The 26,707-nt window shown below is 42.1% G+C and overlaps 1 protein-coding gene across 4 annotated transcripts in view; it reads right to left on the bottom strand.

The window, feature by feature from the left end:
* The window catches only part of lrp4 (low density lipoprotein receptor-related protein 4), a 119,679-nt gene that overhangs the window by 62,298 nt on the left and 30,674 nt on the right, over positions 1-26,707 (bottom strand). For all 4 annotated transcript variants that reach the window (XM_083916734.1, XM_083916735.1, XM_083916736.1 and 1 more), the window contains exon 2: positions 4,074-4,220. In XM_083916734.1, the coding sequence (XP_083772860.1) occupies positions 4,074-4,220 (147 nt within the window). The remainder of the gene's footprint in view (positions 1-4,073; positions 4,221-26,707) is intronic.

Genomic DNA, 26,707 nt, shown 5'->3' with positions numbered 1-26,707 from the left:
AGCGTGGACAGAGAGTGTTGACACGACGCCATAGTCGAACGCTTGCTAGCTGGCAGAAAGATGCGTTCCAAAAATATCCGTACTACTGCCGTACCAAAAATTCATATGATTACTCAATGTGGGAGAACATTTCTTGTGCCCATCCCTACCATTTGCACAAAAGAACGCCAACGAAAATCTGCCTAGAACAGTAAGAATAATAGTTTAAACTGTACTATAATTTAAAAATGACCCGCAAAAGTGTATTGAATACAATATTTGTAGATAGGGGGATGCAGTAAACCCTAGAAAAACATATTGTATGGTTCTTTAACTAAATATTTGTTTTTAAATGGTTAGATTTATGATCACCCAGCAAAGACCCCCACACCACTCACGCCTCGCCCCTTCTACCCAGTGTGGTCCACTAGAAACGGACAGATGTTCCATGCGGGGTGAGGAGGAGAGCGGACAGCTGTAAAGACCATTTCCTTCTCACCTTCACACACCAACAACTCCTTTGGAGTTAGATAGAGTTCTTGAAACGTTGACAGCACCACATATTGTATCCTACACACACACACACACACACACACACACACACACACACCCAAATCATGCATATTCTTCTCAGTCATCAGCTCTTCTCCACTCCCTTTGGTCTCTGTGCAGCTATGAAACTTTATATGGGGGAACACTCGCACACAATACAAGCCCTTAGCACTAGACACAGTGCAGCCACATCGGCACTACACAATTTCCACATGATTCCCACATCGTAATTAGATCAGAAGTTTACACGGATAGCTTCATAGCCACAGTCGGCCTCCGCTCCTATTCCCAGTTCACAGACACACAAACACAAACACACACACATGCTCAGATTCCTCAGGACAATTGTGCTGTCTCTGAAAATGCTTAAATTGGTGTAAATGCTTAATGCAATAAAGTTCAAACAAAGTCTGAATGCCACAATCTACACTGCTACAATTCTGTTGAAAAGCGATACTGTTCTGTGTTTATCTGTGTGTGTGTGTGTGTGTATTGTGATTGTGCATTCTCTCACACATGTCTGACGTTCCTGCTCAGTTGGCTCTCTCTCTCTCTATCGAGCATTTAAATTGTGCCACCGTAAATTAAATTATTCTCCGTGCTTTGAGGACGCCGTTAAAAACCATAAAATGGCAGTCAGCGGTTTTTACGATCCGACTGGCTAAATTCAATCAGTGTAATAGAAGCAGAGTCACGTGGGCCTCTAGTGACGGTGCCACACAAACACACCATGAAAACACACAGAATTTCATTTCATTTAAAGAAGCAAACACATGATAGTAAACATAGTTTGTGAGGAAATCAATCTTTCAGTTCAAATCTGACACCTTTATCTGCTGAACCTACTCTGGCCCGATCCAACCCAGTTCCCGACCTTATTGGTTTGTGTCCTCCTGAAACACATCCACTTCTGCTGACAATCCCTCATCACGAACGGCAAAAGTGTCTGATTTCTGATCAATATAGTATGTAGGGGAGTTTACATCATCAATGCAACCGTTTTATTATCTCGGAGTCTGAACACAGAGAAGATGAGGTCATTGAGGTTTTCGGTTTTTCAAGAAAAAAGGGCCTGTCTGTGTGGACTCTGGACCGTTTCTGCCTCTCCACCATTAATCCTTCATATCGCAAGCCAGCATCATAGACGCATGAGTCTGACATCATTTTGACTGTCAGAAAAAAAAAACATGATATTCTGGGAGACATACGATTTCGCCTTTGATTCCAATTTGTCAGCGGATCCCAACTGGAACCGCTTGTCGGTGCCCATCCCTAATCATTTCACATGAAAACAGTAAAAAAAAAAGGCAGTGGGAATAAATACTGAGGGGTTATAGCTGTAATATTAACCACATGAATCTCTCTGTGATTACGAGATTGACTGGAGTGATTCCAAGTGGACGAGCGTCTGGCAGCGGAGTGCTGGAGCAGAAGATCGATCAGACAGTACTAATGGATTAGAAAGGTCCAGCTAGATGCTCTGATATCTGTCAGCTGCTTCCATGTGTCTCCTTAAATAAGTAACGTAACACAGATCGATACGTGGCGATCAGGCTCGCTGAACATTCAACTGGCCAGAGATCAATACCACTTAGCATCCCCTTGCCCAACCCCTAACTAGCTTAATGTGACAGCGGAAGACTGATGGAGACACAACATCGACACACACACAAACACAACCACACACCTCTCAGAGAGGTTTAGGATGTGTCAGACAAAAGGGCAGCATCTGCTTCTCTACTCTGCGAGGGAGCAGGAAAAATAAAAAGAAGACCCTCACATAGACATTTCACATCGATACAGAGAAGTGTGAAAGAGGAGCGGTGAAGATCTCCTCCACTTGACAAACTGACATGCTCCGCAGAAAAAAATACTCCTGTCTGGCTCCGCTGCCAAGACTTCCCTCCAGCCAAACACTGTCTGGTGCCAGAAGTCACTCAAGCATTTTTCTGCACGGGGCATACACCACGCAGAACGCCTCACTCTGCCTCTGCATCAGAAATACTACCCCGCCTGGACCAGTGACCCATTCACTGTTTCACTGGGTGATGATGGGATCCATATGGGCCCAATTATATTTTTTCTTACTATTCTGGACTACTTCTGCAGGAAAACTCTGCCTGAGCACACTTGTACCTTTCTAGCAAAATTCACAAGTCATGCACTTAGACAAATTTGCAGTAAGGAGCTGCCAAACATAACCAGAGTCTTGGTTAAATTCTGCAAGTTTAAGGCTTTGCTCAAGGGGAGATGTTCAGCCAAGAACTGCTGGTTTATTCTTTACAACCAAAGGTATCAGGCCAGTTCAACCCGCAAATCCAAGTTAAACTTTTTAAATTACAGAAAGTACAAGTGCAAATAGAATATTGAGTCATAAAGACCCATATCAAAAGGATAAGGCAATAACAAACATCTAAGGCTGTTATTGTACCGACCAAATACTCATTTCTAGAGATCATTTTCCAGGACTTTCCAGGACATTTTCAGTGATGATTCAGTTTGTATGACAGACAGGGATCGCACTGGACACTTATATGTTCCTCTCTGTGGAAGTCCGATTTGAAAGACTTGTAGTATAGGGCGATAACTTATCTATGAAATCATTTCTTATCCTTTCACTTCACGCTTAGAAATGATGACTCATTGATCATAGAATAATATAATAATAAAAACTACCATGGTTACCAGCCAGCAGTGACTAATTTACATTTGAATATTTGAACTCAAATCTACAGTATCTGCGTTTCAGCCTCTTAAGTTGTAGTGACGTCCAACCTGCGTGTGCTACCGCGTGAGATGTGGGGTTGTGTTCACAGCGTCTCCGCAACACAACAGCCTATTCAAAACACTCTCATCCATAAACTCCCATTTTAACATTAATATAATCCTGAGCATACCTTTTTCATCCTTTCAGCCGGAAATGGCCCTGACTGATTACCAAAAATGTTCATGTACTGGATGTTAATGCCAAATGTCTGTTTAGAATTGTAACATATAACTCCTTATTTATAGATCAGACTCTTTAAACTATCTTAAGACTATTTAATTTAGGCAAGAATGTTGCACATGTGCTTGTCTTTATACATCATTTCGTATTTAAGAAGTTTGGCTACTTCTATTTAAGCAAACTATGTCTACATTAGGAAAGGAAAGTTAGTTTAAAAAAGTAACTTTTTGCAACCTTTAATAAAAAGCTGCCAGATCACACATTGGTTGCTCTAATCAATTATGTGAAATGTTTTAGAACCAGGGACGAAAGTTTATATTAAAATCTTTTAGAAATGCAGAAATCTCTGTCCAACTTCATCACGTCACAAGCTGCGCAATCAACATGATCACACAGAACAAGTAAAATACGAGCGGACACATGTATCGAGCGATTTCAAAGCCAGTGAAACAGGCTTGTATGATTCAGTTTGTTTTAAACTGGACCAATTCCGTTAATAAATCTTAGAGTAAGCTACAGCACAGTGATATAGAACAAAGAAAAAAGGGAACGAAAGTGGAGCATTGCATGAAAAAGTCTAGGATTGAGAACTCACTGCATCCATCCTCGTCGCTGTGGTCCCCGCAGTCATTATCTCCATCGCACTGCCACTGGGCCGGGATGCAGGTACACTCCCCGAATGCGCTGACCGCACATGTGAAGTGGTTCCTCCCACACGAACACTCGGCGCTGCCCCGGACTCCTGCGCACACACAGAGGAAAAGAGGGTTAATCAGACATGTTCGGGTCAACGTAATAATATGATTCATATGAGCACGGACAGATTCTGCAAGTTATACATAGCTGGCTCATTTTGCCATCATTTGTTCATGACTAACTGAGGGTGAAAGTATTAAATGTGCAGGTGGGAACATCACAGTTCAAAAACCACAACCTGCCTCTTAAGCTTAACAACACAACAATCAGCAGAGACCGTGTAATCTGGCTGCAGAGGAGTCAGACAAGGAAGACGTTTACTTTAACAGGTAGGACGGTGGTTCCGTGTTCCTGGGCCAAAACCGGAAAACCAGCTAAATATTAAAACTGACTTTTACCCCCAAAAATGCTATGGTATATTCGCCCATAATCCTTACTTACCCCTCTGTATTTGTGACTAAGATAAAACCCCAGCCATGTGTGCAAAAAAAAATCTATTTAGAGCACTTCAATGTGATTCTCCATCTGATTTATGCTGCGGCAGTAACATCCTCCTGTCTGAGACTCTGTGCGGATTAAAATTAACTTGGTTCCAGTTCTCTGAATCATATCATTGCAATGTTTGTCAGGGGAATCATGAGGCGGTGTTGCATGGGTGGTTGTTCCCTGGCTGGAGAAACAACAGGGCCTTTGTACATGGGAACAACGTTGAGAACTTCATCTGACTAATTTGTCAACGAGCATTAAATCGATTAATTAGTTTTCAAATGTTTTGGCAAGTTCAAGTCAAATCTCAAGTCTGCCGAGACCAAGTCAGGTCTCAAATGATGTCAAAGCAGGTCCTAAATTCCCAGTTGCAGGTCCACTGCAAGTCTTTTAGGTCTGTCAATGCTGAACCTTCCCTTTTCAACACTGTGTATTAATGCTTCTACACAGCTGAGACCATGTCCTCATTGCACAGACCTTACTTAAATATGCATTGCCTCGGTCCAGACCTTTGAATCTGCCCACTCCACCGGGTTGACTTGAGATGAAAACAAAGCGCAACCAGTTGACAATTCTGTGTGATGTGAAGCAGAAATATCCAAGCTGTGTGGGTATACCACGCTGCCCCGATGCCGTCCTTATTATAATTCCAGGATTTTACTGGGTTAAAACTACTAACTCAAATGGTTTTTGCTTTGAAGTCCTCTTCAGGGAATAAAGTCTCGAGTACTCATTCCTGTGAGGTAAATCGGAGCCCAATCCAAGTCGGAAGTCAGTCAGTCAGTTCTAACAGCAGAAAACTGTTAACCCCATCTGCCAAATGTATAATGGCTAATAAGATAACATAATTCCAAGCTATGGAAGTGGTAACAAAATGGAAGTTCAGTCTGAATATCTGGCTCCTCTACTCAGTGCTGCTTTCTTTGTTTTAGCATTTAGCTGCATTTTCTGGTCTGCCTTGTGCCATGCAGCTTCTCTGTCACCGCTCCAACGAGCTGTGTACTGTAAACTACAGCCTAATACGCTCCATACAACCACACACTATGTCACCAGGTTGAAATAATGAGCCTTCACAAGCCTTCTGAGAGCAATAAACATGCCTGATCTAAATATAAATGGCTTTCATTAAGCCGATATCTTCTGTCGGAGCATAAACGCGTGTGCTGTACGTGTCGCAGAGAGACAGGATTATGGCCATGAGCAGCTGCGTAGCCTCAGGTAGTTTTTCGCTCGTCAGGGTGAGGAGGTTTTATGAATCGGTGTAAATTTGCATGTGTGAACGTGTACTGTGATGTCTCCAGCTGAGATGCTATGTGATAAATAGGACGAGCGTATTTTAACAAGCAACACCAAGTGATTTATTTGGTGGATTTTGCCCTGAAGGTTATTTTTCATCCTCAAAAAAATAACTTATATGATAGACGTTTGATGATTAGTCAACCTAAGGTGTAACCTTATGAAGGATTTTTCAGTTTAGGTTGGTTGTACGTAAACTGCTGGGATATGGTCTCCCAGACCTTCACAGCACTCTGTCACAGGTTCTGGCACAGGGCGAAAACATGCTCTGGGCTATCTGCATTTTGTCTTGGGCGGCACTAAGCCCTGGATGCAAAGATGCTGCCTTTGCAAAATAGAGCTCAACAGTGACCGCTGACTTCAAACGGCTCTTGGTCAAGAAGTGATTTTCCCCCTACATTTACTCCAGTGAAAATCCTTATATAAATAGTTTTAAACCCAGAACCAATCCAACCAGCTATGAGACGGATCGTGACCATTAAACAATTAATTAGGTACAAAAACTAGTTTGGAAAACAGAAGAAAAGGCAAAGGCGCAAAAAAGTGCATACATTCTGCGAGTTAAGGGGTGGCAGCTCACAAGCCGTTCGCAGGGGTGGTCAACATTTCCACGGTAACAGCAAGCTCCACAAATCAGACACATCACTATTACGCTAATAAGGAATGTGGGTGGTGCAGTGCTTCTACATGACTTCAGGTACATAAATCATCGTTTCACAATCTAGTAGCTTGTGTCTGCATTTGACGGTTATGATTTTATGGATAATAATCAAAATCCTGATGCAGAATACCAATGGGATTTTCACTTCACTCCGAAACCTTGCTGTTGTTTATATAGCGAAGAAAGTGGAAGAGGAGGAGAGGATGCCTGATGCTTAAACATTATTTAAACGAATGCACGGTTACAGATACAAACTCTGTTTTCAAATACAACTTTTTGAATGATATAATATTCCATAGCAAGCTATAGGATTATTTTCACCACATATTATTTATTACTACTGTCGTGTGGTCACTCATGGGACTTGTGCAAACAAAGCATAGTCTATTTGTGGCCCTTTGTCAGAAGTTAAATTTGTCCACGGGCTCTGTGAGCAGTTAGCCAAAAACAACTGCATTTTTCTCTTTTAAGGGCTTGAGAAGTAAATCCAGTAAATCATAAGGAAACGAGCAAAGATTAGAGGTAAGTCTGGAAAAAAAATATATGAGAAAGCATGTCCAAACTTTTGACTGGTACTGTATGTCTTTCTGCTCCTCCTGTCCTTTTGTAGTCATCCACAAAACAGAGGTGGAAAATGAAGACTAAAGGCGACATTAAGAATCTATGAAACATCTACAATATCTCTCTTTTGCATATTATGATTTCTTTTTTTCCAAGATTATATTTTTGGCAGTTTTTCAAGCCTTTAATACATAGGACAGACAGGAAATGGGGTGAGAGAGAGGGAAGGGACATGCAGCAAAGGGCCGCAGGTCGGAGTGGAACCCGCGGCCTCTGCCTCGAGGACCTTCAGCCTCTTTACATGGGGCGACTGCTCTAACCACTCAGCCACCGGCCGACTTCAGCATGCTATTTTTGATTAATAACAAATAAAACGACACAACGTCAACAAGAGATACATAACACTTATTTTCTTCAGCCAAACACCTGCTTACTGGCCCTTTAATATGGCCTCTGTCACTGACAGTGTTTATACAGTATGTACCCAGACAAATACTGTATCCCAAAATACATAGTCAAACACACACAAACAGGTCCCATACGTTCTGTACACTGTGCTCTGATTCCTCACCACAGCAGAGAAAAACACAGTGTCACCACATTTACAGACGCATCACAGCAAATCACATCCAGGAGAGGAAATAAATAAAGGTTTCCCATTTTGCACTCACTTTGAAGCCCATTAATGACCATCTGTGTCTCTATGTGTGTGTGTGTGTGTGTGTCTATTTTGCTGAAACTGGCCTGCCGCAACAAACCCAGAGTTTCTTGGAACGTGTGCGTGTGTGTGTATGGATGCATATGTGTGTGTGTGTGTGTGTGTGTGTGTGTGTGTGTGTGTGTGTGTGTGTGTGTGTGTGTGTGTGTGTGTGTGTGTGTGGTTCCTGGCCCCTTCACAAAGGCATCAGTCAACCCAGGAGGGCCTGGCAGAGAGAGCTCAGTAACCTTCAGATCCCTCCCACTGCACTAAATTAATGGCCTCTTTCTTTTCATTTCCCTCTCCTTCTCCTCATTCTTGTCTTTCCATCATCCCCTCTTCACACTTCCCCTTCAGCTGCCTCCCGTCTTTTCTCCTCTTCCCCACGTTTTTCCTCTGCCCTCCCCTCATTTCAAGAACTCTCCACCAACTGGAGGGAAACGGGGATGGTGTCATCCAAGTCTTCCTGTCTGTGAAGCTGTCTTTCAAATTTTCTTGAGTTGCCTATAGTCCCGCTGGTCCTTAGACCCCCAGAGACAAACTGTTCACCTCAAGAGAGACAGACAAGTACAGACGAAGGCTTGAAAATCCCTAACTAAGACTAAATCTTGATACAGCGTGGTAAAACACACATTAAACTGCAGCGTTGTGAGCTGTGCTGGATTTGTAACTTTAAGCACGTGTGTGTTTTATTCAGATGTGTGTGTGCGGGTTTGCACTGAGCTAATTTAGAGTCTTTGAGCTGGAGCAGAAGTTGTGTCAACATGAAGCCACATCACAGGCCGTGCATTTGTCAAACATGCTTTAAAAAGCACAGGCCACCTGCTCTGACCAGAACCAAATAAACCATCAAATATACTGTACTGCGCATGCACGTGTACGTAACAGGACGGAGAATAGGAAAAGGTGATATGACAATATATTCAATTCAATTCATTCATTCATCTTCAACCGCTTGTCCCTGTCGGGGTCGCGGGGGGACTGGGGTCGATTAATGTCTTTGGACTGTGGGAGGAAACCGGAGAACCCGGAGAAAACCCACGCAGACACGGGGAGAACATGCAAACTCCACACAGAAAGTCCCCAGCCTGGATGCGAACCTGGAACCTTCTCGCTGTGAGGCAACAGTGCTAACCACTATTTTATTTAAAGTGTCAAATCATAACCAAAGTTATCTCAAGACATTTTACATAGAGAGTAGGTCTAGACCACACTTTATGACCTATTTATCATTTATAGAGACCCAACAATTCCTCAATGAGCAACTGCAAGTTGCAATATCTATACATTTATCCAGCATTCTTGTGCACAGTGGGAAAGAAAACCTTAGTTTTAACAGGCAAGAACTTCGAATAGACTCGACTCCATGTTTGACAGCTGAGATACGTCAACAAGAAGGGATTTTAGTGTATCCATTCCTGTCATATTTCAGTTTGTAGTAGACCATTGTAGTTAATGTTTCAAATCAGTACGCTGTTATTCTGTCTACAAAATGCTTTCTTAAACTATTTTCCCAGAAAATGTACAATTTCACAGAATATTTTGCCAATGCAACATGAAAAATGACGTTGTGACAGGAGATTTTAACCATATTGCAGCTTGTTGCAGGTGTTTTGCACAACATTTCATAACAGAACTAAACCAACTTAAGCTTTACGTAACATGAAACATTGTCACCGTTAAGTAGTTTGTCCACCAAAGACACTGCCAAGATGATTCTTACACTATAAAATGCCCCACTTAGCATGCAGTTCTTATCCATTTCTAAAAAATAAAACAAATAGGCCATATCCAGATTGTTTTTCCAAAAATGAGACTTTCAATATATCGTTAGCAATGTTTAAGAATTTTAAAAATAGCATACCAGTGTTGGCCGCGCTACAAATTAAAGAAAGAAAGTGTCACGGAAGATGAAAATTGACTCACTGACTCTTTCAGTGTGTTCTGGGAGAGTTATGAGCCAACACGTCCCAATAGACAATGTAAACATTAGTTCATAGCTTTGCAACCCTTCAAACAACGAATAATCCCTTTTTACCCCTATAGGGTTCTTGGTAGTCCACCCACAACCTTAGGTACTCGTGTGTTCTGGTCATTCTTTGGTATGGAAGTATGCAGTAGAAGAAATAGTGTAGTTGGAAAAAAATTCCTGGACCATTACTGGAGTCATTCTACTCTTGTAATCTACCACCTTAGCTGTGCTTGTTTCTACTGTTCTGCTGTATTAACTGCCATAACATATAAGTCATATTCACATTACTGTAGATATTATTAAAGTCACTGGAAGTGTCTCTGTCTCTGTCTTTTCTCTCTTTCTCTCTCCTTCTCTCCCTCCCCAACGGGTCAAGACAGATGTCCGCCCTCCACAGAGCTGGGTCTGTCTGAAGTTCCTGTCTGTTATAGGGAAGGTTTTCGTTGCCACTGTACTCTACGGGAGAATTGTTGGGTCTATGTTTATCATAAATAAGTCATAGAGTGTGGTCTTTACCTACTCTGTAAAGTGTCCTGAGATAACTTTTGTTATGATTTGGCACTATAAATAAAATTGAATTGAATTGAACAAGGAAACAAAAAGATCCTGTTGTTAACTGATGAGACCGATAATGACGTTTGAAAGATCACTACAGATTATTAGTTCATGAAACACATGCATATGAATATGTGTCACAACTAGAAGTTCCGGGACTTACACTGACAACACAAAACCTAATGAAAAAGTAAAGAGGGAATCAACTCACTAGGTTGTTGTGTAAGGCTTCATACAAAGACAAACATACACACCCACACATGCACACATACACACACATACACCAGCAGCCAGGCATGGCAGTCCAGTGCTTTCACGAGCGCCAGCATAACAAGCCTCTGATGCATCTCACAGATAGCGGATCACATGCTGGGCTGTTTTGTAGAGACAGTGGGTCACTTTGAGCTGTAAGTGCAAGTTTAGTAACAATACGTCATTCAGTCTATTAAAGGATGTTTAAGTGGAACAGATTCGGGCTGCAGTAGAAACACCAGAGCCGTTAAATGAACTCAAGCAGGATTTCTCTCAACTCCCTGAAGAGCTGAGTTGAGAAAAAGCTCATCAGCACAGGGGCAAAGTGCTGTTGACAGTAAAACAGTAAAACTTGTACAGCTTCTCTGATGTTATCATACTTCATTGAGCTGACTTTCACAATAGAAGGCTTCCAGAGAAGAGAATGTATTGTTAAGGTGCCACGGGAAACTACAGGGGCAGAAGCTTAGCACAAGTTAGTGTTGGGGCTGCGAAATATGGCCAAAATATTCCCATCTTCATGCAAAAAAGTGCAAAATGTACATAACGTGCAAAGATCAGAATGTAAAGTGTCATGAAAAGTATGTAAATCTGGTCATAATGCAGTTTAGCTGATGATTTTTTGACATTGTGATAGAAATTGGAATTGAAAATATACACAATCGACATTTTTATATTGTTTATTAACATCATATCTATATCTATAAAAAGGCAGTGATCAAATGATATTATTTTAGGTATTTCAGATAACGTACTCTGAGAACTTTCATCTGAGAGTTAATGTGCTTGTTATCGTTACTGTGGATAATAATTGTGTATCACGACGTCTCAATATGATTTTTTCCTGACATCGATTTAATTGAAAGACGATAAATGACCATATTCAATTATTACCCAGCTAGTGTTGACGAGCGATAAATGTTGGTAAATGTTGTCAAATCTAAAAGTGGATATTTTTAAGCCACACTCTGGTTTCCCACGGAGTTTGACAGAGTGAACTGATAAGGTGGAGAGCTGGAGGCACTTGTTGCCATTCGAGTGAATACTGAAGACAATGGAGGTTGACAATGCCTTTTTCACCTGTGTCTCTGCTTTTAGGTCCTGTTCCGCTGCCAGGATTATAAGAATGAATGAGGATACAAATATACATAAGAAGGTAACACCTCAGACAACCTGACAGGAAGGCAGCACTCTGAAAGTCAAACGTGTTGTATTGAGAGAAAAAAAAGGAATATGAAAAAGAAAAAGTCAAATAAAACTTACTGAGGGACAGAAATTCATCTCACTTGCTACAGAAAAGTGAAGATACACGTCCTTGTTTAGATTTGATGGTTTGAAACTTTATTTTTGTTCAGAAATCCGTATATGTCAGCACATCAAACCCACAAACAAGCCTGCTGATTAACAGAGTTCACACTGAGTGAGACAGGAGGAGCGTTCATGTTTCGATCCAGTTACAGGTAATGCAGGCTGACGTTATGAACACGCTCTTCAAGCAAACACTGAGACGGAGAGACAACTAAATTCTCACTTCACCTTCTGCTGCCGGAGGCCAGTGTGTGAGCACAACCTCAAGTAGAGAAAAAGAAAACAGACCACCAAAGATCCTCTACTGCTGGTTACTACAGCCTGAAACCGTCCAGACAGACCTGGTGTGGAACAAGACAGGTGGTCCCCCAAAGGTAAACAGAGATGATCCCGCAAACCCACCCTCTCACCACGTCTAAACCTGACCCCCCTACAGCAGCAGTGAGCCGCCAAAAGCCTGTGTTCACCGACCAACCCGAGCCGGAAGCCACCACGTCGACAGAGCCTTAGATCTAACCAGGTGGCATTCAAACTCTATTTCACCGTTTCACAATTTGCTGTTATTAAACAGCTAAATGACGAGAGTGAGGAGTTGAGCAGAGAGCAGTGGGGCCAAAAGACACAATGGTAACTCAGCCCTGAGAGCGGGTGGCCACACGGGTTTGAACGCTGTCAAAAGGCTGATGGTTAATTAGGCGTGGACCTCCCTGGAGACTACCTGGAGGGTCGGAGCTGTGTCTTTCTTCCAGTGTGTGAGTGTACCGCTATAAAAAGTGATAAGCGGGAAATTGGGGGGAAAAAATGAGCCATCTGACAATGCAAAGGGTAAGACGGCAGCACGGAGGGAAATAGTTGAGCCTTTTGTCCGTCCTCTGTCTTTCTGCCACTCATCCACTGCTGGTGCTGAGCTGTAAAGACGTCGCCTCAGAGAGACAGCTGCGTCTCAGTGTGTCAGCAACTGTTCAGCCTGTTCCGTCCCAAACCAGCTGCATTCAGCTGCGCTGTGCGGCGTCGCGCGGTGCTGCACAATGAGAATGGACACAACTGGCGTCCCACCTCGCTGTCAGGCAACAGTGTTCATCCATCGCCACGTGAGGCTTCTGACAGAGGGAGACGCCTGACTGATCACGTATACAGGACGACTGTCGACCTGTATAACATATTATTCAACATTCACACTGAACAGAGAGGACTGCAGCTGTGTTCAGGCTTTCCTGATATTAAGATAATGCTGAGTGGTGACAAGACAATGTCCAAGACCGTATTTGACATCTGGACGTTTGTATAGACAATGTCCAAATAAATTAAGGAACAGAGTATAGTAAAATTAACAAAATCTCAACACAATCTTTAGGTTATCAGGAAGAAGAAAGCTGTGTAGTTTGAATGTATCCTCACCTCACACAGGAGATTGTGTCATTTCCATCTTTAAGCTAGTCTATCACCTTCAAAGTGGGTTGACACCGCAGTGTGGGAGGCTTCATATCAGCTGCATATCATTCATTTGAATAATTGTTCATCTGCATCAGTGGTAAAATCCAATATCTGAGAGCACACTTTTTCTTATCTACTAGACTTTTATGAAAAGAAGGAGCCCTGTGCGTTATGAGGTGTGGGAAGCTGTAATAAAGTGGAAACTGAATTGTTTGTTCCTGCCCTGACGAACGCTGGCAGTCTGTTGTCTTAAGGCAAACATTCAAGCACACACAGAGCAACAATATTCATTTGGAGTCTGGAGTCGTGTTTCGATCCACATTCAAATCTAATATTCACTTTCATTTAAGCTATGAGTGGCTTTAAAGCTACTAGATGCTCCAGTTTCTCCACCGACTAGTCCCTAGCTGTCTGCCTGGTCCTGAGCAGATGGTGCACAGAGGCTTTCTCAGCCTGCTGCCGTTGCTGCTGGAAACAAGGTTGCAGTGAGACTCAACAATACAGTAAATGTTCCATAAATTAAAACAATGAGCTGAAAAAGGCTAAAAAGCTTGATTAAACGATGGTGATAATTCTTGATGGGTTAATTACCTTTCACTGTACACATTCAATGTTACATAAAATATCGATCGGCGGCGCTTTGATGGCCGTAAGCACCATTTACCAGGCTCATTTTGATCTCCATAGTTCTCTCCATTACAACATATGGAAGCTCTAAAGCTGCTCCAACACAGAAAGAACACATTCGCTGAATTCCCTGTGGTTATGATGGCTCCGGGTTACGCAGACTTGGCTTCATCATGCCAAACAGCTCATCCTCCCTGCCGTTCCCCCTCTTCGTCGGCTCATCTCCACCTACTAATTTGCCCACCGTAGGTCAGGCCGCCCTGATGCGGCGAGCTGGTAACCACAGCAGCACATGACGATCTCTGCTGGGAAAAAAAAAGCGTCGAGGAACAACATGCACGAGCAGATGCACACGTGTACCACTTTTCAACCCGGAGGGAAATTCTTAAATCGCTTAAAATAGCCCTGTTTACGCGGTCCAGTATGTAAACAAAGTACAAGGCAAACAAGTTCAGATTGATGCCAGATCTTCAAAGCATTGCTGGAAAATCTTCCTGGACAGGCCCGTCATCACAAGCTCATCCCTCTGCTTTGCTCACTCACACACAAAAGACACACAGGAGTTTTTGAAATGTGCAGCAGTTGGTCAGCAGCAGGGTTCTTTTCACGCCTGCTCATCTCAGACTTTCATTAAAACTCTAGTCTTATCACACAGCAGCGCTCAATCACTTACTTGTGACGTGACTCAGCAGGAGAGTGCATGTGTGTGTGTGTGTGTGTGTTTGTTGTTGGCATGCCTTTAAGACCGAACCATGTTAACGCTCCTTCAATCTGACTGGAGACATTATCAGAGGCCCTCATGTTCATCGTGTGCAGTATTTCATTCAAGCAAAAAAACACACACACACACACACACACACACACAAACAAACACACACACACACACACACATACGTCACTGGCTATTAACTAAGTGCGACCCAGAAGCATGTGGGAGGATACTGTCCTTTATTCCCTTGAAATGAGTGAAAACAACATAATTACACGCTTAGTGATATATCATCGTCCTGCTGCTGAGGGTTAAAATAAAAGGCCTCGGAGATCAAACGGGGGAAAAAATGAAAGGACGTTGCTGCCATGGTGCTGTATACAGTACACACACACACATACACACACACGCAGCCATCATCCATGGCCGACCGAGTGTCTCTCTGAAGTCAGTTCAAAGATAACACTGACTTGGCCAGGGATGAGTGGATGGCTGCTGGATGGGCATGTGGGCTGGCACAGTGGGGTGAGGGAGTACGGGGGGGGGGGGGGGGGGGGAGGTGTGGGCTACACATGAGTTATAAAAAGAGAGAAAAAAAAAAGTTTAAGTGTATTTTCATGTTACTCTAATTAAAACAACTGACAAAATCTGCTGGCATTTTGAGATAATCCAACATAATCCCCCATATCTCATTTTCTCTGGGCAAAGTGTCAAGATCTCAAAAAGTAAAGCCTTAGGATGCACTCGGCGGAGCGAAACACCTCCAACAACACTGAAGAACTTGCAAAGCTGCAGCCTCCAGAAATGTTTACATTTGTTTATCTTTAATCCTCCATGTTTTTATCCATTTTATGACAAACAGTACGTGAAGGCAACACGGTTCCTACCAGCACTCAACAACACCTAATTTACAGGTATTTTAGGACAATGCGTTTACCGCGTTGTACACTGTGCTTAGTCAGATTTATTTGTACGGAACCATGTGCAATATTAAAGGTACTATACTTGATGTTTCGAACATTAATATAGCAGCAAACAACTATTTTCTATGTAAAGATATGGTGGAGTAATGTATGGTGGGCAGAGAATGAAGTCACTCACTCTGTGTGTGTTGTAATCTCAGGTTGCCTGTTTGTTGTGATAGACACTCCGTAAATGCTACAGCCAGAGTCAATTTCTTTTACTTGTTTTCTCAAAGTTGATGTTTAAATATGCAAATAATGCATTATTATCTCATGAAATATGTGCCAATTTGTATATAAACAGAAATGTCAACATTGGATAAAGCCAGGTTCAAAATTGTTGTTTACAGAGGGGATTTTGGATATATATTTTAATTTCTCCATAAATCCGAAAATACTGGAAACAGCCATGAAAAAAATCAATTACTGCCATTTTTTAAAAGAAATAAAATGTTGATAAATCAGACTGTGAATGATATATGAAAAAACCTGTCTGCAGTGGAGATTTATGGTTCAGAGGGAGAAAAACTTAATTTTAAGTCTTTAAAGATATGGATATTCAAATTCGTACATTTTGAAAGACACTACAGGTCAGTAAGGCAGAAAATGGAGACTCAGATATCCGCATGAATCTCTCATTAAGACAATTATTTTTTATAAAACATGTTTTCAGAAATGTTATGTTTGAATGTGCAAATGAAGCATTATCAAATGCTAACTTTTGGTAGATTTAAAAGAACTCTACAGACACACAAACAGGCAAAGTGTAGTAAAATAAAGAACCTATTGTGTATTTGGGATGTTTTCTTCCCACCAGTCTGAAGGAAGACATATTAAGGAAGGAAAAGCCTCTCAGAATTAACCAGGGCATGAAAAAATGATGTTTCTGCCGGGGGGTGTCTCACCCAGAAAAGAAGAAAAAGAAGAAACTTTTATAACAGATGACTTCAGTGTTTGCATGGCCGTATCCCACGATGTGTGTTATGTGGTGTAGTGTGTCTCGTCACAGGGCCATGAAGGGGGTAAGGAGGGAGAGGGGCAAGAGCACGTCGCACTACGAATCATTTTCCACTACTGTCAGCCCTTTGTGATGACTCTGGCCTCTGCACACTGCACTTATGTGGCTTTGGGACTCAGTGTGTGTGTGTGTGTGTGTGTGTGTGTGTATGTGTGTGGTATACAGTATGTGAATGAGGGATTATGATCAAAGAGAAGAGACGTAAAAGCTCGATCACGATTACTTCCATTTACTTTGGGTTGGCCAAGGGTTTTTTAGGATTTAATGACCTAATGGGAAACTGCGACGGCGACTACTTTTCCACAAAGATGACACGCATGTTGAAGGGACACGCTGATGACGAAGCCATTGTACTTGATGGAAGTTGCATATGGCCAGATGAAGAGCTGCAAGTCTGACAGTCGTAACCTTGCGTGGGAGGACTCCTGCGACGAGAGGAAGGGGAGTGAGGAGGGTTAAGTGAGACAGAGAGCGTGAAAGTCCGGTCTTGTTGTTCAGCTTCTGCTGAAGCAGCAGCGTGAACGCCACACCACTAAGATGAAAGGGACGCTGTTGGGAGAGAACGACAGCTTTAACGAAGGCCTGGTAGCAAACCTCATTGCTTTTTGAGTACTAAATGAAATGTTTCCATAGCACAGATTATCGAAAACCATAGAGTACAGAGAGCCAACAACGCCTGGTTAAATTCATAGAGTGACATTGACATTTTTTGGCTGTATTTTATGTAGATATGGTTCTATTTAACATTTGACAACTTTATTTTCTATTTCAAATAAAAAAAAATATGAATGAAAGGTTCAGCGTTGTTACTTCTGCATCATTTACAGTAAAATGTGAGACTTTAAGCATTTCACTGCAAAGATGTATTGGCTTCAGTATGAATAGAATTGTCCGAGTGTGTGCGTGTGTGTGTGTGTGTGTGTGTCTGTGTGTGTGTGTGTGTGTGTGTGTGTGTGTGTGTTTTGGGCCTGACAGTATAAACACAGAGGAGCTCTGAGCTCTGCCTCTGGCTGTGAACACTAGCCTCGCTGGGTAATGTGCTGAGTGAGCACTTGGTGTCCAAGCTCGCTCTAATCCACAGATTGTCTCTTTGGCCAGTTGACCCCCCCCCCACATACAGAGACACCCACACACTACCATCCTCACTTTAACCCCCAAAATCCGCCAACAGGGGCCTCTATCGGGGATATACGGGTCAGAGCTTCAGCTGATCCCAGAGCTCAGTGCTCCATCCTGGGAAGAGTTGATTTTCAAGCTGGGGTCTAATTTTCAATTGGATTGTGCTGTATCAATTCTGAAAATGACAAGAATTCTACTTTCAATCCATACCTTTTCTCAGTAAATGTGTGGTTTTACACTGATCGATCAATGTACAGGTCCTTGTTATAAGTCAGTCCCACACTTTTTACAAATTAAAAACAATAGTTTGACTTGCATCGAGCTCCTCAACTATTTGCTCGATGAAAAAAGTAAGTAAGTAAACAATGCTAGTACTTAACCAGTCATCTACAAAACTAAAAGCACATGTATTACGCAGTTGTCTTTAAGGGAACGAAACCACATAAAATTGGGACATGGTGAATTCAAATTGAAACAATCTGGAGATCAGTGCCAGCATGAGTGGTCATTACTGATGTTCAAAAAGGGGAAAAATAACAGAACCCTACATCCACAGCCACGCCATGGGATGCAAACCTCAAAAATGTCCAATAAAACCCAAACTAAGTGACCCGTCTTCACTGTAAACATCTAAACATCTATTGTTCTGTGGAGGCAAATCAAAACCATGTTTCTGGTTTATAAAAGCAGAGGAACACACTCAGCTCAAACTAAAATAGCAGACTTTTAAAAAAGGCTGCGCTTGACCCAGAGACCAGGTAGAATAAAATCGCAGAATAACTGAAACAGAAAGTGAATGGGCTTTCTACTGGAGTCTGAAATCTCTGTGTGTGGGACAATTTTTTATGTGTAACTTGTGTCTGGATCAGGTTCGGTGCAGTGGAGTCAGTCTGTAAGTGCTACACGAGCCACATGTCTGGGCCAAAACTCCAGCCTGGACACTCCCTGTAACAGAACCACCCCCGGAGATCACTATCTCTCCCTGGGATTTATCGATCACCTGCTCTGGGGCTGCACGCTGACAGACTGAAATCCATCTGACGCACAAATCAAAGTCAGAATGTGACAGCCTACAAGAGAAAGTACAGCAAACCAGGATAGATGGCTGAATAACTTTTGACAAAAACAGCCATTAACTCTTCCTCTGTAACAGCATGAACACAGTCTTGAATGTCCTGAGGAGCTGGTTTTACAACACTTCCATGCACGCTGCATGATTCTGGTAAGAATGATGATCCTAAAGAGGAGATATCAACACCCAAATTAGTTTCAAAAGGGCAGTCTCTGCACCAATACCGTATTTTTCCGATTATAAGTCGCAGTTTTTTTTATAGTTTGGCCGGGGGTGCGACTTAGACTCTGGAGCGACTTATGTGTGACATTATTAACACATTACCGTAAAATATCAAATAATAGCCCGGGCTATTATTTATGTCAGCCACGTAAGAGACTAGGCATATATCAGCAATCGTCACACACACACGTCAACCAATCAAAATTTGGCGGGGGCGGGTCATGGCAGAAGTGCACTGTGAAAAAAAGATGCTACCTGCTACTTGGAGTTGGCGGACTTGTTCAGAAGTGACACCGAGGAAGAAGAGTTCAGTGGATTTAGTGATTAGCAGTGACAGATTGTTTGGTAAACGTATAGCATGTTCTATATGTTATAGTTATTTAAATTACTATTACGTTAACATACCAGGCACGTTCTCAGTTCGTTGTTTATGCGTCATCTAACGTACACTTATTCAGCCTGGTGTTCTCTTTTCTATTTTTATTTTAAATTGCCTTTCAAGATGAGATGTCTTCTCTTGGTGTTGGATTTTATCAAATACATTTCGCCCAAAAATGCAACTTATACTCTAGTGCGACTTACATCTGTTTTTTTCCTTCTTTATTCTGCATTTTCGGCTGGTGAGACTTATACTCCGGAGCGACTTTTAATCCGAAAAATTCGGTACTGAGCCAGCATATTGTTGCATTTACAACTACGAATCTAACATAAATGATTGAAGTCGTCAGCAGAATAGATTATACTGTACATTTATGTCCAAACTGACAACCTTATGGGGTGAAAAAAATTCACCTTGTCCAAAGTACAGTCTTGCTGAACATGCTCAGAGCAGCACTGGACGTCAGATCAGTATTAGCAGCTTCATTTGGTACGTGTCTGTGAATGTGAACTCACAGAGAAGGGCTAAGTGTAATAAGAGGAGATTATTCCATGCGGGCGAGCTGTAACTCACTTTATGGGCTTTGACTGGATGAGGAGAGCAGGCACTGAGGTCCAGCTCAGTAATATGCAGTTATAAACTGACACAGCATGAAGGGCTCTGCTCTGCAGCTCTAACCTCCTCCATGTTGGCACCAGACGCTCTATGATGTTAACATTTGGGATTTTGGGGCAAAAACTGGGCTTGTAAAATTCAGATCTCCGAGTGAGAGGTTGCCAGTTACTGTATATTGACCTCTCTGTTTTCTACATCAGTCCAACAGTCAGCCATTAAAATGAGCTGCTAACTACGAGGGAGGCTTAAGCAAGCGCACACCCACGTGCACACACACACACACACACACACACACACACACACACACACACGTAAGTAAAAACACACTCATGCCTGTACAAATGTGCACACGCTGTCAAAGGTTTTGAGCCTTTTAAATATCAGCCAAGCTGGTCAAGAAACAATATATGAATATACAGTACATACATACATAAATATATATATATATATACATATATGATCTTTTTTATGTTTGGTTGACGTAAACATATGTAAAAAAAAACCTATTCTCAAAGACAGCAGCTGTGTTTTGTTCCCAGTGATGACAGGTTTTTTTGGAGAGTACATTTTTATCAGCAAACCTCACTTAAAACATTTTTAGAGATGAAAACACAAACAAAACAAGTAAAAGGTGTGCATGAAAATTAAAATCTATAAAAGTGTGTAGTTTTGTTTTGCATATATAACAGTATAATAATATAACATCATATACACTAAGGTTGTCATGATAACAGACTTTTAAACGTTGATACAACAGCAGTAAGTGACAGTGTCTAATCTCAGCATAATTGAATTTATCAAGGCTTCTTATTCTCATTGAGATAAAAGAAAATACTTCTGTTTTGTATAGTGTGAAAACAACTACAGCGTATTTCTATATTTGTGCTGAATGGCATCTCTGTCAGTGTCAATCAGCTGACACCCACAGGAGGAATCAGAAAAAGAGTTCCTTCTGAACAAGTTGGCTAACGTCACTGTCACAATCTTCTTTTTAGAGCATCTTTAATAGATGGAACACCAACTACTTTAAAGCTTTGATACTGTGATGATTGTCTTAGAAATGTCTATTTACATATGAAAAAATTCAATATGTAAAATCAATAGTGGAACATAAAAGAGACGTTAAAAAAAGATTGTGTTGTGCTTTCAATATATTTTATTGATGTTAAGCAAGAAAGTTTGTGAATTCATTTCTTTGAAAGTAATTCAATTATGCATCTCTTTCCCCATAAGAATACATGCACATCGTGAAGTTATGAAACCTCATAAGACACACACACACACACAACACACACACACACACCATGGTCCCCGCAGGACAACAAAACCCTGAAGCATTCCAGAGGAGGTGGGAGTGAGGAGTTCTGAGCGCGGTGGGGGTGGAAGGATGTTAAATTGGTGACTTGGAAGGCAGAGCCTTTCCAGAAGCGAAGCGGACAACCTGTGGTTGGGGTTGAATTCTTTCCCTCTCTGGCTCCTTTTAGAAAAAGAGGAGAAAACAGCAAACACAGACCCCTCCATTCAGGGTAATTCATCCCTATGGCTAGGCCTTCTTTACCGGCTGCAATAGCCCCTTTCCGGGGCTGCCCAGCAGGATGCCTGCGAGTGGCGTGTGAAACTCTCCTGTCTCCTTCAGCTCAAAAGGGAAGGATGAACAATGGCCCTCGCCAGGCGCTGGCTCTGAACAATCCCTCTCTCTGCCTTACTTTCTCCATCTCTTAAAGCAACCACAAGCTATTCCCGCAAAACCTGCATTCCTTCATCCATCCAATACCGTCCGTCAGCAGACATTTTCTTCAATTTCAACTGTTTACTCTTATTCGTTCCTCTTTGCTTCTCCCTCCTCTCTTACGTCAACATCTTCTCTTGGTTTCACATCCATTTCTCTTTGCCTCAACTCTTCTCGTCTTCCTTTCTGGTAACACTCTGAATCAATGCGAAGGGGAGCATGAAGCGCCCCAGGTTTTTCTTGGTTCTCAGGACCTTATTTGACCCTCCCATTACCCCAATCATCAAAACATGGGTGACTCATCCTCCATCACCACGTCTCACCCCTACCATCTTTCAATCATTGAAAAAGCCCTGCTGGACCTTTACTGCCTCAAGGGGTTTGGATCCAAGTTGGAGAGCGGGTGAACAAAGCGATTGTTGGTCTGATTAAAAGCATATTTGTCAGGGACAAAATTACAACTGACTTTGATGTACCGTACCCCATGTCAGATTTCACAACACATGGAGCACAATAGTGAAAACAATGAAATGAGTGTGGACAGCAAAACAGCTTTGTACCATTACAATAAAGCCCATAGCATGTCTCCTTCCACATGCGGAGGATGTTAGAGCGCAAGCTCTGCTTCAGTGGAACATGTGGTTCATCAGTGAAGATGGCGACACTCCAACTGGTTCAGGCTTAGAAACAGGCAAAGTACATGTCAGTCTGATCAATCGATAACAAAAGAACACAGTTTTTGCACTCTTCTGTGGGAGTCAGCAGTTGGAGGAAGGAAATGGACTGTTTCCCCAGAGAAGGAGCCTCAGCAACAATCTGCACAGCTCTTGCGGGAAGCCATTTTCCCCCCAGCACTCAACCATTCACCAGTGGCTCCTACAGAGCTATTGAGCATTCACCAGGCACCTCCACATCCCCGACAAGCGCAACAAAAAGCATTTTAAAGCAACACTCCCCGCAGTTCCCACACTATTTCACCTGTCAAAGACTTACAAAACAGTCAAGGAAGGCCAAATGCTCCTCAGGGGCGCCACAGCACACCTCTTGCCAGCCTCAGCCCCACTAGAGACGTTGTTATTCCTCTTAAAGAAACAATACACTTTTATATACACTTTCCCACCTACTATCATGAGTGACTATTCTGAGCCTCAAGGCCCAGACAGCACCTTCCACCTTGACAAGCATCACGTCAAGTAGAGTAGGAAACCTGAAGAAAGTGTTTCCTCGCAGAGCCAGACTCCCGGAGCGAGAGGATGAGTCATCTGGGAATGATGCTCAGGAAATCAATACAAACCAATTGTCTGTTTGAGGAAGGAGACAACAGAAAAGGGAAAGAAAGGGGCAGTTCCGGAGGTCCGTTGTGTTGTAGGAAATGAGAGTTGTCTGCAGAGTCAGAACCTTGTCCGGCTGATTGATCATTTGAGTAAACTGGAAAGATGTCGGGGTCACGCAAAGCTTCATGGAAGTCTGACAAAGAGAGTAAGAGCATCTCCTCGGGTCATCATTTACTCAAGTCTTCGTTCTGAATTCAGAGGAAAATAGCTTCTCAGACTAGAGGTGTCAGCTTGTAGTTCAACTTGTTCTATTTTCGAAAGTTGGGATGAAAATAAGTAGTGAATTCTTTATTTATTCCTTCTTGGGCATAACATGGGCAAAAACTGTTATATTGTTGCTGTATAAGATGTAATTATTATTCAGGTCAATTTTTCAGCTCCTCAATGAAGCATAGACAATACATCCCTTGTACTTAAACTGAGAAAAGTAGCTACAGATTTGTATCATCCTATCCGTGGTGTTTAACAATAAGGTGACAAAAGGTGCGACCCTGAACCTTGTTCAATGAGAGGCTTGTATCTTCCTCCTGTTTAAACTGTTCAGTAAATTTGCAGCTCTCTAACCTATTTTAAGAGGCAAAGCTAAACTCCCACTGAACATACTTTTTCAATTTTCCGCTGTGTGTGTAGGATGGAGAGGTACAGCTTCACTTAGGCTAATTATAGGCCATCTCTAACTGGTTTTGTTGCTATGGTGCACATATTATATTATCTGTGTGCCATGGATGTCAAAATATAAAACTGGCTGAGAGTACATTTGCTGTGTATATAGACCAGAAATTCTGTTAATTCAAAAAAGCAAACAAAACAAACAGACTAAAAAATGTACACAGGTTTTGAGGTTTGGGGTAGCGCGGAAACAAGGCAGTCACTTGAGCTTCAGTCCTAACTCTTGCTGCCAGAGAGTTCTACAGCACCGCAGCTCTGGTCGACTCCGGGGGAGAAGTTAAACATGACAGAAAGCTTTTCACACGTTTGCAGGCAGAAATGACAGCAGCCCACTCCGCTGCCCTAATAAACCTCCTGTTTAAACAGACGGTACAAATATTTGTTCCGTCAGTCTGAGGTGCTTAATGTGCCGCAGCCTTCAGATCACGAAGGACCGAAGATGAAGTTATGTTTCCCCTCTGGCTGGTTACAGTGTTATGACAACTGTTAATGGATCATCAACAGCCATAAGGAGGAGGAGGCACAACCCTCAGAAGTTTCATTTGCAGACGCTGCAATCATCGAACCCACAGCATAATCCCACTCATCGAGTTAAGATCTCCACCTTGATCGACAATAAAAGCCAGAACAATCAAGATTGTGCTTGTGTTTTTCAGACCCAAGGTATTGTTTATTCTTTAATATCTGCATGGGGTGATGCCAGTTATATCCTGTTTTAGAATCTCATAAAAAGGAATATCAGGATGTAACTCAATAAACGTTAATTTGGCCCAAGGCATTTCAGAATATGAAGACATCAATCTCCCTTCCCCCCGTCGGCTTGACAGCAGCATCAGCAGATCAAGTCATCACCCAAAACGGCACTGGTGTAATGAAGGACAAAGAGGAGAGAGCAGAAAGCAGAGGGGTCGATAGAAAAGACATTTCAAGGGTAATTCCACCTTATTACAACTCCAGTCTTCTTTTCCTAGATTTGGTAATCATCTCTGTTGTTAATAACACTGTACTCACGAAGGCAATTGCTGAGAATTGCTATCACTAAAAATAGGTTAAATGGGGTAGGAAACATGAGCAGTCAGGCATTTAAACAGATTTTAAACAAACTTGGAAGAGAAAGACGAACTGTCACTTTATTTCCCAAGCTGCCGGATGTTAATATCACAGTTTTTCCGATTGACTTCCAACTTTGAGCTACCGAAGCTGTGCATTCAATTCTCCTGTGAAATGAGGGATCATTACTGCCATCTCAAGCACATTCACTTTCTGTTGTACCTCCAAATTCATTCGGATAACCAAGTTAAACCGTTTAAAACCTGTCTAATCATCTGGCTGCTCATGTTTTCTTACAGTACCCCGATCATAGCAATGTTAATATAACCAACAGAAATGATGGCCTCAACTACAAAAACAAGACCCAAGATATAAGAAACCATGTTGGGATCCCAGACCACATTGTTAGAATGAACTTTTACTTTCTTCAAATACAAACAACTTTGTTAGATGAGGCTTTGGTTGGGTAGTTGGGCTATAGAGCCAATATCAATATTTAGGAGTAGTTCAGTCGTTAAGTTTTGCAAAGTTCATACAAAACAAGATACTCTTGTACAGATCTAGTCTAAAGTCTAAAGTTTTCCATGCTGTAAAATCCAATTCTGTCCCATTTTCATCTAACATGAAGGTCGTTCTTCAGCATATTTTTGTTGACAATGCATCAACACTGTGAGCATGACATGACTGTCATCACATCTTTCATTTAGATGGATTTGTTTCGGGTTCAGCGATAACAAATGGTGCCTGCGAGACCGTCTGCCTTCGGACAAATGGAATGACAGTGATATTTTACTGTTAGGAAGGAGTAAATTGCTCTCTTGACACACACGCCTCAATTATCTGTTCCGCTCTGTCCCCTCGGCACCTCCATCTTGCCGTCCTAAATCTCTGGCTTTCTTTATTTATACCTCAAATTCCTCCCTCCCTTCCTCTTTATACATCATCCTTTCTTGGCTGCCCTCTCCTGAAGCTGACTGACAGCTCTTGTCCCGGCTAGCGTGACGTCAAGATCACTCCTGTCTGTTTTTCAGTCAGCCTTGATTAAAAGAATGGAGCTGTCTGGGCCACTTGGACAGACACACACCATACGGGCAGAGTGATATGGCCCAGACTAAGAAGTCAGAAGAGGTGCTGCCTAATGTCTGATCTTAGTGTTGGACCTGCTTGGGCCTGCCTGCTGGCTCAGATACCTGCAGGCTGCTGGCCGACAACCAAGAACACACACAGGCTCACACACAACCACACACTGCTTCCTTGTTGCCGCCAGTCAGGTGAACATGGCATAACATTCATTGGATAAATAAAACTGCGATGATCAACTGTTATCGTTGAATGACGCAGTGCATATGGCTGCAAGGTTTATGGAAAAATGATGATTGCACAGATTATGTTGCAATAAACTGTGATCAGGGTTACCACAGTCAGTTAATGCATCCGGTGCAACTAAAAACAAGTGGAAAACAGCCAACATTTACTGAGGTTCAAAGCTCATTCTTAATCTAGAAAACAGCAGTTGAGTATACAATGAAACTGTAACTTTCATTTGGTAGTTGTTTTGAAGCTTGTCATTATGCCACATGATCTGCATCAGATCATCACACAGACAACCCTTATAATACTCAGAAAAACTGAATAATTAACATCTGTGCAAGCTCCATCTGCTGACGGAGAACATGTGATATGATTGAATCCAAAACAACAGCTAAATGGACTTTGTGGTCAGACACACAGCATTTTATCTGTATTTCCCCCTCATTTATTTACAGGATTTGAAGGGAAATCAGGTTCAGTTTGGTTTGAACTTAT

This window comes from Echiichthys vipera (assembly GCF_963691815.1).
Source record: "Echiichthys vipera genome assembly, chromosome: 1".
In the NCBI taxonomy this organism is placed as follows: domain Eukaryota; kingdom Metazoa; phylum Chordata; class Actinopteri; order Perciformes; family Trachinidae; genus Echiichthys; species Echiichthys vipera.
The sequence above is the reverse complement of the archived record's forward strand: the minus strand, read 5'-3'. Positions and strand labels throughout refer to the sequence as shown.